Source organism: Trichosurus vulpecula, chromosome 9 (assembly GCF_011100635.1).
Source record: "Trichosurus vulpecula isolate mTriVul1 chromosome 9, mTriVul1.pri, whole genome shotgun sequence".
Taxonomy (NCBI): Eukaryota; Metazoa; Chordata; class Mammalia; order Diprotodontia; family Phalangeridae; genus Trichosurus; species Trichosurus vulpecula.
In genome coordinates this window covers 196,595,794-196,610,626 of record NC_050581.1, presented here as the reverse complement: position 1 = coordinate 196,610,626, position 14,833 = coordinate 196,595,794, and the positions used below count along the sequence as shown (strand labels likewise).

Below are 14,833 nucleotides of genomic sequence, written 5' to 3'. Positions count from 1 at the left end.
TGAGGCCAGGGCCTTCTGTATCACTTCCATGTCTCAGCTTCAGGCATCCACAGTGTCTAAAGAGTTTGTGTCTTCTAATGTTGATCTTTTATCTTATTATGAATAAATAATGCACAGTAATTACTTTATAGGAAACAGTGCTTACATTTTCACCCACAGCATTATGAACAGTCCAAGATTTTCAATGATGCCATGGATATCCTGAACATGGTCTTCACAGGAGTGTTCACCGTGGAGATGGTCTTGAAAGTCATTGCATTCAAGCCGAAGGTAAGGCTCAGAGCCCAGTTACTTTAGGCTATCACCACATCAAATAGGAATGACCTCAGCTTCCTCTTAGTGTTGTGGCATTGAATAATCATGAGTCATTCCAGTATCTAACTGTGTTATCTGTTTAGAACATTAAAATCTGATTATGGCAGCTTGTACCTACTAGAAAATGAGACGTGAGAAAACAAAACCTTATAAAGCAATTCTGAGAAAAGGCAGGAGGAAGGAAAGATTTGGGGAGCTATAGAAAGATGATTTTGCTATAAACTTGATTTATCTTCCCTAAAAAATATTTATCACCTTGTCTGCAGTATATTTTACCCTATTCTGCAAGCAGTAAATTCCATGTTTAAATGGGTGTATCTTTGTTACCCAACAAGAATAATTCAGTATTAATGTCACATTGAGATTGTTAATGTAAACAGGGCTGACTTATCTCTTGCCCAGCCTCATTGAGACCTCATTGTTCTGATTAACATGGCAGATTTCCACTTCTACAGTCACAGTGTAGGAGATGCGAGATTACAACAGACTGTCTTAAAGTCTGCTTTTTGGTTTGGTTTGTTAACAATAAAAATTCATAAAATGTTCTATGGAAGGAAGGCACATCAGACAGTGAAATAAATGAAATTCTGCCCTAGAATAAATTGCAAGACTGAGAATGTTGTTACTTCCCTGTGGGTGGAGCCATTAACATTCCCCACAAGGGACTGGTTCTTCTTGAGAACTGACCCCTCCCTGTGTCCTGGGCAGTAAGGCATAGAGCAAATAGATGCTCGAATATCGATGACAGAGCCTCATTTTGTCTTAAGAGCCCCAGTAGATGGTCTGTGTTACAGAATGGTGTGGGGTTGCCCAGTTTTTCAGCATGTGGAAAATCTCACTGATGAGACTCAGTTGTTACACTGGTTGTAATGAAATGAATGACTTTGCAGAGTCCAATGACATGACATTCTAATTCAAACCTATTCCTTCCTTCACCTTGAATTAATTTCTTTGCAATCTTATATCAGATTTTTGTGGACCCAAAAGAAAGAACACTTGTAAGTTTGTCAACGTGGGTGATTGCAGTGGGCCCGATTTGGCAGTTTATGCATGACTAGATTAATGTACTGTGACTTGTCCATATATAAATATATACACATTTCCTTCCTTTTCCAAATTCATCTTAATTTACTTTGAGATTTTGGTTTGTTCACTCCTCCCATCCTGCCCCACCCTTATTATTTTGAACAATATTTGTCTATGCTGATGGAAAAGGTTGGCCAACTAATTATGTCAAAATGGCTGTTAGAATTTGGTGGGAAGACTTCCAAAGTAGTTCACCAAGCTGGTATGCCTTTAGTGTAGTTTTTTTCCCAAAGGTGGCTACAAATAGAGCAGAGACTTCTGTCTGTTTGCAAATCCCTTCAGGAAATACACACTGCCCTTTTCCCCCTTACATTGATTGTCCTTTCCTCCTCTGGAGAGGAGTTCAGTGGTGTGAGAACTGATACTTAGAGTAATAAGTATCTAATTTACAATCAGTGCCAAGATATCAGATGCTTATATTAGGGGATTTCCCTAGAGATTGTACAGTTGGAAGTTTTGAACTCAGCATTTAATAGCACTAAGTAGCTCCAAATTACTGCCAGGAATAATTGTCCCTAACTTTTACCCCTGTGGCAGGAATCTTTGAGGGGCGAGATATTATTAAGCAAAATTGGTTGTGTGATCCAAGGAGGCAAAGAACCTGGGGCTTTTTTGCCCACTTGTCCTTTTTGATGTTAAGGCAAACTCAAATTTAGAAAGAAAGAAAGGCTCAAATCTTGGCCTGCTAATATGGCAGCCATGCTGGAAGGTGTAAAATTTTGCTTAAAGGCCTTGTAGATGTAGATCTTCAGGGAAAGATTTGTTCCTAGAGCTGGGAGGTTCCTGACCGTGGTGGGCCTCTTAGGGGAAAGGGCTTTCTAACCCCTCCCCCAAAACAACAATAAGCATAACCACAACCACCTGGGTTAGTAGCTCAGCAGGGCCTCCCTCTGATTTCTGCCGCAGAGACCTGGGATTTCAACTACATCCCACCATCTCAGCTGTATATTAGTCATTTTCATGAACTGCAGCCTGCAAAATGTGGAAGACACTCCCTAACTTGGTGACCAGCCCTCCAGTCTGTTGCCAGGCCTCTGCTCACAGCCTTCTCACTTGGAGCAGAGCCTACCAGAGCTCTTGCTTCACTCACCTCGAGAACCCAGACTCATTTCCAAGTCACCACGGACAATGGGGTTGTCTGATAACCAGCTTCATGGAGAGGAAGCAATTCACCTGAAAGTTCTAGTGGCTTTGTAAGCTCCATGTGAATCATCGGTATGATATGGCATCCAGTGGGGCAGATGTAACCTTGGACTGCGTTGAGAAGCACAATCCAGGACTGTCAAGGGAATAGTCCTTGCTCTTCTCAGCCCTGGCCAGACCATCACGAGAACATTGTGCTCAGTTGTGGGTACCACATTTTGGGAGAAATCTGATCTGATCTGATCATCTGGAAATTAGCCAGAAGAGCCCCAGCAGGCTGGTGAAGGGCCTGGAGAGGATGACATGGGGGATCTGGGGAAGGTACTGAGGGGATGTGTAGCCTATATTTAGAGGGACATGATAATTGTCTTGAAGTATTTGAAGGATGATAATGTGGAAGGGGAGACGATGCAGAGGTCCATTCTCTGCTTTTCATTTGGGATTAACCTGTTGCCTTTTTCGTACTGGGGGTGGGTGATAGAGATTTGGAGAGTCCAAATACACCCCTCTGGCCACACTCAGCAGGTTTCTTATGGAAAAGTCATTGATATGGTTAAGTGGTGAGTGGAGGTTTAGGACAGTGAGGCTTGGCAGAGGTTGGGATAGTACACTGCATTTATGCACATGACATTTTCGTGGGTCAAACCAAGATTAAGTAGCCTAAGGTGAAATCCTCTTTGGGGACATAGGCAGCATCTGTAATCTCTGCTCACAGTCTCAAAGGTGATGACTTCAACCACTTTTACTCATGGACAGTAGCCTCCAGCAGGCTGCACTTTGGTGTTGGGAGACACAAACCTTGAACTTTTTCTGGAACAGTACCCAAAATACAGAATTTGAACTCTTACCTGCCAAGATCATGGGGCAGCACAGGCGTGGGTGAGGTGAAAAGACATTGTTTTGCTGCCATAAAGCATCATATTTCTGTCTTCTTGTCTGTGTGTAATTTGCTGTGATTGGAGCTTCTGGTATTTTCCATTGGTCATCAGAGTGTCCTAGAAATATCACAGGATCTTTTGTTCAAGTGGGATTTACTAAGAGATAGCACTACTTTATGTACCTAAATGCAACAAATAATTAACAAGAAACCATGTAAGACAGTATACTAGGTTCTATTGAGACAAATGCAGAATGTAGCCCCTTGTCTCAAGGAACCTGTTCTCCCCTGGGAGAATGTGACATGTACACAAGTAATTGCAAAGTCACAGCGAGAACATCATGCCAGAGCAACACCAGCCGGGCTGAGCGTTCCCAGGGCAGGGGCAGCCGGTCAGTCAACAAACATGGACAAAGGAAGTGATCTATTAGCCCTTGCTCTCGAGGAGTTTATGTTCTAATGGAGGCAATAAGGGCTCATTGAAGGCATGAACAGAGATGGAAGAAGGCCTTAACAGTGTGTTTCTGTGCGTTTGTGTGGAGAGGCTGGGGGGGAGATCAGGAAGGGCCTCCTGCAGAATCTTGAAGGAAGCTGGAGAAGCTAAGGTGTGGAAGGGAGGGGGCAGCCAGGGCCTGGGCATACAGGCAGTGGATGGAATGTCCTAGATTGGGGACCTTCAAGGAGGCTGGTTTGACTGAAAGGTGGCGTTAGGGAAGGTGGGAGATAGGAAATAAGACTGGAAAACGCATGGATTTCAATAGCAGGCTGAGGCTATTGGGCAATAGGGAGCTACTGAAGACTTTTTAGTGGGGAGACATAGTCGTCCTGTGAGAGAGTAGAGCAAGGAATACTGAGAGCGACAAATCCGGACTTCCCGCAGGCTTCCCTGCTGAGCCACGCTGAAGGAAACCATTGGGAGAGCTCGAGTCAGAGATTCCCATCACCCTCAGAAAGGCGTGGTCTGGAAATCACTCTTCAAACCTTAAAATATATGGAAATAAGACTTTCTAAAAATTAGTACTTGTGTCAGAATTTAAAAACAAACGCATTTGTTAAGCATCTCCTTTGTGTCTGGAACCGAGGCAGGACCCGGAAGGAGGTGCAGAGTTGTCCCAAGGACTGGGCCTTCTCTCATGGGGCTTTCCGTCTCTGGCTCCTTCACGGACTTTTGCTTTGTCTCCTTCGTGACACGTGCAGATGTTTTCAGATTATCTGGCTGGCATTAGGCATGAGCTGTGGCTGATGATCATAGATTGATCAGCTCCCTGTCTGGCCTTGTTGCAACCGCTTGAAAGAATCAGCCACAGGGGAAAATGCGTTCCTGTAGCTGAGGAAATTCATGTGGAAAAGGAGGATCACCTACTCAGGCAGAAGTGGGGAATGTCCAAGAGCAATAGAATGGCACTGACACCCTGCCCCCAACTTCCCAGCCTAGAACATCTCCTGGCCTCATTTCTCTCTTGCAATCCCTGGTGTCCTTCAGACTTCAGCTCAGGATCTCTTCTATTCCTGGCCCTTTCTGATCGCTCAGCTGAAAATGCCTCTCCCCTTCCCTGAAATGATTGTGTGTTTATTTTGTGGATAATAAGCAGTTCTTGCAGGAGATCTCAGTACTGTGGGAATAGGATGACAGGCATCCATCCCTGATATGCTATCTGTTGCTAGAACGGTACCGAGGAGGCTTCAGTGAACTGACACAGGATGAATCTAAATGTTTTTTCTACTTACAAAAAGCAGCTATGTTGTCTACACAGGCCATATAGAGAACATTAAATGCAGGGTGTCCCAAAAGTCTTGATGCCATTTTAAGTTTATTAAAACTTCAAAAAATAATAGCAGTATAGCACCTTGTCCCAGGGCTGTTTCTAATCTAAACATCATTAAAGAGGTGAGAAGAATGAGACCTTGAAGATAATCCAACAAGATGACATGATTTTCCAATAATATAGGTTCCAGTTGGGGCAAATAATGAATCATGTGAAGTGGTCACATTATTCAAATTTTCAGTATCCACCTTTATAATTAATTATACATAAAATATGGACCTTTGTTCCAGCCCAGTGGAATGTGTAAAGAAACATTTAAAAATAAGTTATCTGTATGTTAATGTAATATAATAGCAACAGATAAGAAAAATCTTTCTGATTCATTTATTATGAAATAATAGAGTATAGAGAGTAAAATTGAAAAAAAATTACAGAACATTGTACATCAAGATAAACCTATGCTGCCAACATGGTGAAAATACTGTTACTGTTGCTTAAAGTACTTTAGCTGTGTATACTGAACTGTCTTCTCTTTCTTTACATCTTCACACTTGAACTAGTAGGTTCAGGGAGCTTTTTCCACATCCTAGTAAATACGAATGCTTCAGTAGACATTGGGGTCAGCATCCATGACACTGTGCTTCACAGCTTCCGCAGCTCAAAGGTATCTTCAGATCCCCTGAGTGTACACACCTCTGCTTATACACAACCTGCTTCTTTTTTCACTTGTTGTGGATCTAAGTGAAGAAGATTGTCACTAGGTTCTTGGAGGGCAAACCGAGCAGTTCCCAGACATCAGCATTTTCTAGCTCATCCAAATATTTGCTTTCATCTCAAGTGTTCCTTTTGACCATTTGAAAAACATTTTAAAAAAATTAACACAACTGTTGGTAACATGGTATGCCCAATACATCACACCCAGATAGAGACAATAGGCAAGTGTGTTAAAACCCTCAGCTATCTCACACAAGGTGCATTAATTGAATTTTGACTCAAATTACATGCAACCATGCACTATTTTATAATTTTCACTAAACTGGATTTTGCATTATTTTAACTTATAATAATCATTACTTAGCTATCATAATAGGATTATATATCAGAAGTTTATATGCTTCATAAATGAATAGGGGACAGAATTCCTGTCCAACAAATTCAGACCTTCGCAAATAAACTCTACTGAACTTGGAGCATTATAACAGATAGTTTTTTTTAAATAGATGTCACCATACCAAACACTCATATAACCTTCAAACTATGTGAAGTAAAAGGCTCTTGACCTGACAGAAGAAATAAAAATCATAAGAACAGGGAGTCCAATACATTACGCGCAGCTATCTGCATCGGAATCCTCACAGCAATGCTTCCAACGAGTCTGCATAAGATGAATTTATATCTCAATTACCAAAAAAAATCGTTTTATCGAGTAATTTGTCAACCACTAAATTTAAAAGAATAATATAGTAGCATGATAGTGACCTGTGCCAGGCCAGTTTCTCTCTAAGCTCCACCAAATGTACAGTTAAAAAGAATGAAATGATGATAACAATAGCTCACATTTATAGATGATACAGCAGATCTTTATTACTAATGACCCTGTGCTGTACAAATGAGGAAACTGGGTCTCAAGGCCTTGCCTGGGGCATCTAAATGTCAAGTAAATGTCAGGGAGAGGATTTCCTGGTTCCAAGTCCAGTGTGCTGTTCCAACTACTCCCAAGAGCGTCCTCTCTCAAGATAAGATCCTAGGTTAAGAGCTGGATGGTCCAAACCCTGCCTGGGAGTGACTTCTGCAGTGAGGGGGCAGAGCTGCAATACGAATCCAGGTCTTCTTCATGGAAAGCATATTGTTCTCCCTACTCTGTTGCACTGCCAGTGGGACAGTTTTGCCTAGCTGCATCAGAGGGTGTCTTTTCCTTGGAATGGATGGCTTTAGTGTGAGTGAAATCTAACAAAAAGGTAAACATGGGGAGCTCTGTGAGCAAGATCACATTTATTAGCAGGGGAAGGGGCTGTCTGCCAATAAAGGGTCAATGAATTGCCTCCATTTATGCCTAGGACACTGAGCAAAAGGACGGCTCTGCTTATGTAGGTCTGGGGGAGCACAGAACAGAGAACAGGGGGGATGACATCATGAGATGGAGGGCAATGTGATTGGTTACAGAGCGGAGGTGCAGGGAATAACATGATTGGCTGCAAGATAGTGGGCTGGCCCTTTGGACAGCAAACCAGACATCCGTGAAGGATAAGTTGGTGGGGTGAAGATATGAGACCCAGCTTTCTCGTGTCTCCACAGTCAGCTACATTCCTTGAGGCAAGAATAGATCTGCGATTAGCAGAAGAGCTGTGTTTCTAAACTTAACCCCTTTTAGGCCAGCTGAATTCTGAACTAGGTTGAGAGACAGAGACTCATGACTTAAACAATTACAAAAGCAGTTATAGGCAAAAGTCAATTAACTGTGCATAGGATCAGTAAGAAAATGATACAGAATCAACATTGATCATTTCAGCTTCAAGGAGCTGATATATTTATCTGTAATATTTTTACTCACATTTGGGCCCATTGCTCCCTTATGTTCTCTGGATTAAGAAACTTTTCTGGGTTGGTAGCTATATAGCTTCATTTTTCTGACTGATCACATCATGTTCTCTCCTTGGACAGAAACATGATAGCCTGAAATTAAAGTGAGCTACAATTCTCCATCCCCAAAATCCTGAACCAGAAAGTTACTCAGTATAATTGCCTAAATTTGAACACTGATGTCACAAGGTGTACCCTGGCACAAGAGCCAAGTACAATGCAGAACATCCTTTTCAGGCAGAAAAAAAAGAACATGGGAAAGAACTCCTTTTGTTGGCTGCAGCAGCATCTTCATATTTTCTATCAATAGATGATGCAGTAATGAGAATTCATGAGAAATGTGCCATTGACTTTTATGAAAGTTGAGGCTAGTGAACAAGAAGCAAACTTCCCAGGATGGGCAAGAAGAGACGCTGGATTGGTTGGTGGGTTGGTTGGTTTCTATGCAGAATAGTCTAGATCATAGGTCTAGAATCAGAAGGCTATGACGATTATAAAGTTTTGAGAGACATAGTTTCTGGGTAATTTAATCATTTTATTAATAAGGCCAGCAGGTTGTTAATAAAAGGATGGTCATTTGGCTGGTTCTTTTAGACCAAAGACCCCTAATGACAGTGGGGTCACAGTTTATATGCTATTCAAAAAGATGTCCCCAAGGGGTGACAATCAATTCTGATTAGTTAACACAGTGAGAGGTGCAGGCTATATTAAAATGAAGGTCTTGGGGTATGAGAGTTAGGTCGTGCAAATCTTGGTCAAAGAGACATCAATTTCCATATCACCTGTCTTGATGATAGGGAAAATCAACATTTTTCCAGACCTGTCTGAGCAAATACAATGAGGAGGAATACATACATTAGCCCAAACTCAGAATTTCTTTTACTGTCTGATTAGATCTTGGCCTTGAGTAAATCTCTGAGTGATTTCCCACACTGGTTGGTTTCTGGATGAAGAAATAGAAAAGGGGAAAACCTTGGTCCTAATACAATAATTAGTTATTAAAAAGGAGAGAAATATTCATTTCTCACAAGGCTTCTCAGAACTGCTTAGTACAACCTTCCCATTTTGCAGATGAGGTACCTTAGGAGGCTAAGTGACTTGCCAAAAATCATGTAGATTAAGCAACACAGGCAAGATTTGAACCCACATCCTCTTAATCTTCTTTCTATTGTGCCACATTGAAAGCCTTGAGTTCCTTATATTGATGGAAGGAACTAAGGATATTTGGCCTAGAGAAGAATAGACCCAGGTGGTGGATTCAGAGTTTACTGAATGCTAGGCAATACCAGGCACTGCAGTAAACTCCAAGATTACAAATACAAGCAAAAAGAAGGCCTCATAGAGCTTACATTCTAATCAAGAAGACAACACATAGAGGAAGCTGAAAAGTAGGAGTTATTGGTAGAGAAGACCAAAGAGTGAGGAGCTGATCCAGGAGAGGAGTGAAGAAATGAGCATGGTTGGCATGGGCACTTCCTCAAAATGGAAGTGCCAGGAGGAAGTCCTCAACTGGAGAAAGGGGCCACAGGGGGCAGGTATTTCCTAGAGCAGTAAGTATACTGATGGACAAATCTAGAGAGGGAGGAATGGTGCTGGGAGAGGAGTGAGTGAGTGAACATGACTGGCCTGGGTACTTCCCCAACATAGGAGCTCCATGAGGAGCTCACCTGTTGGAAGAGGGGGACCTCAAGGTGGGGAGAAGACTAATGGGATGTTATGGAGAAGTCTGGGAAGCAGGCGAGGAGTGAAAAACTGTTTAGCTTGGTCCTTTCTGGCCCCAGGGGGAGAACCCAGCAGTAATTTCTGGAACTTTCAAAGGCAAATTTAAGCTTGATGCTATGGCAGCCTTCCTCCAAGAATAAGAGTGATCCAAGAATGAGAGATGGCTTCTCAGGAAGCCATGGGTTCCCTTTCATTGAAAGTCTTCAAGCTGAGACTAGATAACAACTTGCCAAGTTTGTTATGATGGGAATTATTTTTCTGACAGGGGTTGGCTACTGAGGTCCCTTCCAACTCTTAAAACTCTTTGATTCCATTTCCTGACCCACCAAGGTGACCTTTGATGAATTTGCAGACTTTCCAGGTCACAACACGACCCCAACCTACTCATAAAAAGGGGACACTAATGATGCTCACCTCGCAATATTGTGGGGAGGATCTATTGAGCAGCACTCAGAAGGTGTGTCCGTGTCATTGTTGTTATGACCCTTCACACCCTTCCAGCCCAGCCATCTACCAGACCTGGAAGGCACCTCCTTCTCCTCACTGCCCCCTAAAACTCTGAGCTGGAAGTTCAGGGTTCATCTCGGTGCCAACCTTTGCATGAAGCCTTCCCTAATCCTCCTTACTGCTAGTGCCTTCTTCCCACAAAAATCACCTGTTCTCTCTTTGGTATATCATCATTAGCAGCAGCAGCAGCATCATAGCTAAGATCTATAGGGTGATTTTAAGGTTTGCGAAGCACTTTAACATATATTATCTCATTTGTTTGACACATCAAGCCTGTGAGGTAGATACTATTATCTCCATATTATAGTTGAGCAAACTGAGGCAAATAGTTCTGACCCTGTGCCCAGGGTCACACAGCTAGTAAGTGTCTGAGGTTGGATTTGAACTCATGTCTTCCTGACTCCAGGTCCTGCACTCTATTGACTGCTCCACTTAGCTGCCTACAGCTAGGTGTGTAGCTACATGTGTGTATGCATATGTCTCTGTATACACACACACATGTGCTGTCTCCTCTGATAACACGTAAGCTCCTTGAGGGTCTTTGTATTCTTATCATTTAACAAAGGGCCTGACACGTAATGGACTCTCAATCGGTCTCTGTTGATTGATTGCACTGATTGAATCTCACACTGTTTCCCCACAGGCAACTTTTTCTGAAAACCCACCAGAAAGAAAATTAGGAAGAAGAGCCAGAATAATCTGAAGGCCTTTTAGGCCTCCTGTCTTCCCCTTGTTTCAAGATGTTTGGTGCTGGCTTCCACAGTGGATTTTAGGAACATAATGAACTGGTCCAGTGCCATGTAGAGAGGGGGAGAGCTAGAACTTATTCAAGCATTCTCTCTTCTTCTTAATGTTGACTCACAAGGCAAGACTTGTCCAGGGCAGCATCGACTCTTGGGAGGCTGGTGTCAGCGAGCACCTGGCTGGGACAGCACCTTCCCTTTGACTTCTGCCTTTCCCTGATGCTATCATGGGAGCAAGGCCTTGTTTGTGAAAGCTTTATGGGAGCTGCTGTCAGCTTTTTGCACCTGATCCTCCCTTATGCCAACTCGACCTGGAAATGTGCAGACAACACCAAGCTTAGAAGGGATACATAAATATGCTGGGTGACAGAGTCAGGATTCAAAAAGATTTTGACAGGCAAAAGCATTAGAATGGAATCAAACAAGAGGAAGCTTGGTTCGGAAAAAATATGAAGTCTTACACTTGCATTTGAAAAGCTAATTTACTAGTACAGGATGGAGCAAGACTGAAAAGACAGAGGTTTGTCTGAAAAACTTCTGGGGCTTTTAGTGGTCTGCATTCTTAGTATGAGTTGGCATGGGTATGTGGCAGTTTAGAAAGTTAATTCCATCTTTGGCTCCATTAAGAGAAGCAAAGATTTTAGGAATAAGTAAGTGGCAATCTTTCTGTCTTTTGTGTCAGACCACATCTGGCATTTTGTGTTCAGTTCTAAGCACTACATTTAAGAAGGCCATGAATAAGGTGGAGAGAGCCCAGAGGAGGGCAGCTAGGAGAAGCAGTCCAAAGCACTAGGGAAGGGGATGGGAAGGGAAGAAAGAGACAGAGAAGGAGGGAGAGGGAAGGAGAGGGAGGGAAGGAGGGAGGAATGGAGAGGGAGGGAGAGGGGGAGAGAGAGAGAGAGAGAGAGAGAGAGAGAGAGAGAGAGAGAGAGAGAGAAAGAAAGAAAGAAAGAAAGAAAGAAAGAAAGAAAGAAAGAAAGAAAGAGAGAAAGAGAGAAAGAAAGAAAGAAAGAAACTGAATTTAAGGAATGTGGAAGAGGGGTTAAATTTGTACTTGGCCCCAAAGCACTTTCTCAAGAGCCAAGAGTCAAAATTGTGAAGAGGTACATTGAGGTGTGAAGATGTTCCGGAGGAAGGGGCTGAGCTCCCCCCATGGTGGATAACTGCTTGTCAGGGATGGCATCAGGGATGGCATAGTGTGGGTCCCTTTCCTGTGTTATAATAAATGACTGGGAAGTCCTTTCCAACTCCCAAATAATCAGATTCTGTGAAGGTTTCTGGTCCTCGGTTCTGCCTTAGGCTCGAGATACAGCATGCAGCAATCCTAGTGAATCAAAGCTTTGTGACTTTTGCTGAGGACATAAAGAGGAGTCTTCTCTGGATGATGTTTTTCATTTGGAAGCCTTAATAAACAAGAACATTTTAACCAGCTGGAAACATTTGTAATATACTGAAAGGATATGTCAGCCCCATATAGGAGAGTAACAACAAAGAGCTGTCAGAGTTGGTCCCATGGAGCACCCCACTAGGCCTTCCCCTAGTAGACAGTTACTTTGGTTTGATCAGATGATCTCCATCCTTTAGGAAGTGAGATCTCATGGAAAAGGAACCAGTTTCAAGTTCTGACTTTGATGCTTACCAGCTCCTTAGCCATGTTTCTAGCACGCCTGCAACCCCGGCTACTGAAGATTAAAAATTTAAAAGGTCAAGTGAACAAAGACATGAGGAAAACTCTAAGGAAGAGAGCCTGCAGCCTTTTCCATTTGTCAATAAATCTATATAATCTGACTTAACCTCTCTGAGCCTCAGTTTCTCTATCTGTAAAATGGAAATGGTGTTATACTATTTACTTCACAGGGATGTTGCAGAGAGAGTCCTTTGTCAAACTGAAGCTGCTTTGGAGCCACAACCTGCCTACTTAGACATTGTTCTTTTTGCTTTGAATCGCATCAGTCCCTCAAGGGCAGTGAGGAGCCTGCCATGTTCTCAGCACTGGGTTTGTTACTATTTTTAGATGACAGCTGGAAAGGGGCCACACATGGCCACTTCCATGCAGAGAAGCTGACCTGTTACTTGGATTCTGTCTTTTTAGTTTACCATAGAGTGAACTTAGTTTTCAAATGAATTTCCTCCTCCTCGTCCCCCCAAGAGTGTATCTGTTCATGTGCTGAGGACTCACGAAGCCACACTCAGTCTGACTCTTCAGGATAGACTCTTTCACAGCTTGGACTGTAGAGAGAATGGACCTGGCCTGGAAACAACAAGGATGTTTACGTAGCACTTTGATGTGTGCGGAGCATTCTTACATAGCTCCTTTTGGCCAAATGTCACAATGACCCAGCAATGAAGGCTCAAAGATGTGTCAAAGACTGGACCCTGCTTCTTCTCTAGATGGCGTTTGAAGGTGAACTAGATGTTCCTCTCACCTTTGATCAAGATGTCAGTTCTCTAAAAACCACAGGACACTGTTCTTGTCTAGGACACATACCCATTGCTTATTTGCCTTCGGTTCTAGAGTAAGAACATCTAGTATTCGTATGGAATGTAGTTATCCTCAGTGTTTTTAATTGCTTTTCAGCAATCAGCAACATGTTTCTTTAGAAACTATGACTTAAAGTATTGGAATTTTCAAGTTAAAATCTTGAAAATTTCACTAGGATTAGGGCCCTCATGAAGCCCCTTATGCCCTGGCATCACACATGGTATACAGAGAAAAACTGGTAGAAGATCATTTGAGCCCCTTCATAAATAACTTCACATTTGATCTTTTTTCTTTACGTGAAGATTGAGAGAATAGCTGGATGTAGAGTAAAATGTGGGAGCAAATAAAGACGGTTCAGCAACAGAACATCAAGAAAGTGGGTGCTGGGGGAGGGGGGATTCTTATACCTGTAAAGATAGGATTAAAAAGCAATCGGTACAGTGCCATGTTGTTGCAGATACACCCAAACTGTTTGATCTTGACCAGAAAGAGATCCAGGTCTAATTATTAAAAGTAGCTGACTCTTCCAGATTTTCCATAATATCACATTAAGGAAGTCACTGCTCTGCAGTTGATCACCATGTGAGCAAAATGTAAAAGTTTAGAACTCATTTATTTGTACTGAACATACCATGACTTGGGTTGGTTTCTGTTTTGTTATCTAAAGCAGCTGGTTTTCTCTCCTTTTACCACAAACTGGTGCTAAGTATACTTCTTAGATTAGTATAGCGTCTATGTTGTCTCTTCCAAGGGATCCCAGGCTGTGGGGATAAAACCTTGAAACCAGACATTTTGTAACCTACTGGCACTATTCTCAAATAGTTTTATATGGATCTTAGACAGGTAATCACACCCAACCCCCTTGAAAGATATGGATCTGGATATATAGATTGGTAGATCTAGAATCTGAGGCCTAACGAATTGAAATATCCTGCCCAAATCACAGTTTTAAGTGGTAGAACAGGGAGTCCCACCCATGCCCTCTGACTCCAGATCAAGGATTTTACCCCTGGGTAGTATTGCCTGGCCTAGCATAGCATGGTCTGTGTAATGGGTACAACATGAATGTTAGAGAATTAGATTTGTTTCAGAGAAGAGAAAAATCCCTCTTAGCCCAAATCATTCCTGGAAGGCTTCGTTGAGGAGGTGGAATTTTAGATGGACCTTGAATAGGAATTGACTTGTCAGAGAAGGGGGAATGTGTTCTAGGTATAATGACCAGACGAAGCAAAAGCATGAAAACAAAGGGAAGCCATGCGTGTCTGTCTGTCTGTATCTGTGTGTCTGTGTCTGTTGGGCAGGGGTAGGAATGTGCCATGGAAAGAATCTGGACAACCCAATGTTGGTCTCCTTGTGGCCATGTAGTCCAGCGGAAGCCCAGCCAAGGTGTCAGGGAGTAGCCAGACAGACAGTAGGGATCTTTTCTAGATTCTGGGTAAAGAAGAAACAGGAGCAGACGAGGGCTTGAGCAAAATATGTCTGGCTGCAGTCAGAATGGAGGGGAGAGGAAGAGAGGTGGGGGCCCAATCTCCTTCCCCCCATCTGCCCCATCTCCCAAACTACCTTCTGTCTAAATGCTTTGTGTGTGCATGTGTATATATGCATACAACAG

The 14,833-nt window shown here is 42.7% G+C and overlaps 1 protein-coding gene across 2 annotated transcripts in view; it reads left to right on the top strand.

Moving 5' to 3' along the window:
- The window catches only part of CACNA1D (calcium voltage-gated channel subunit alpha1 D), a 359,630-nt gene that overhangs the window by 271,260 nt on the left and 73,537 nt on the right, over positions 1-14,833 (top strand). For both annotated transcript variants that reach the window (XM_036737725.1, XM_036737724.1), the window contains exon 29: positions 160-270. In XM_036737725.1, coding sequence (XP_036593620.1) covers positions 160-270 — 111 coding nt within the window. The remainder of the gene's footprint in view (positions 1-159; positions 271-14,833) is intronic.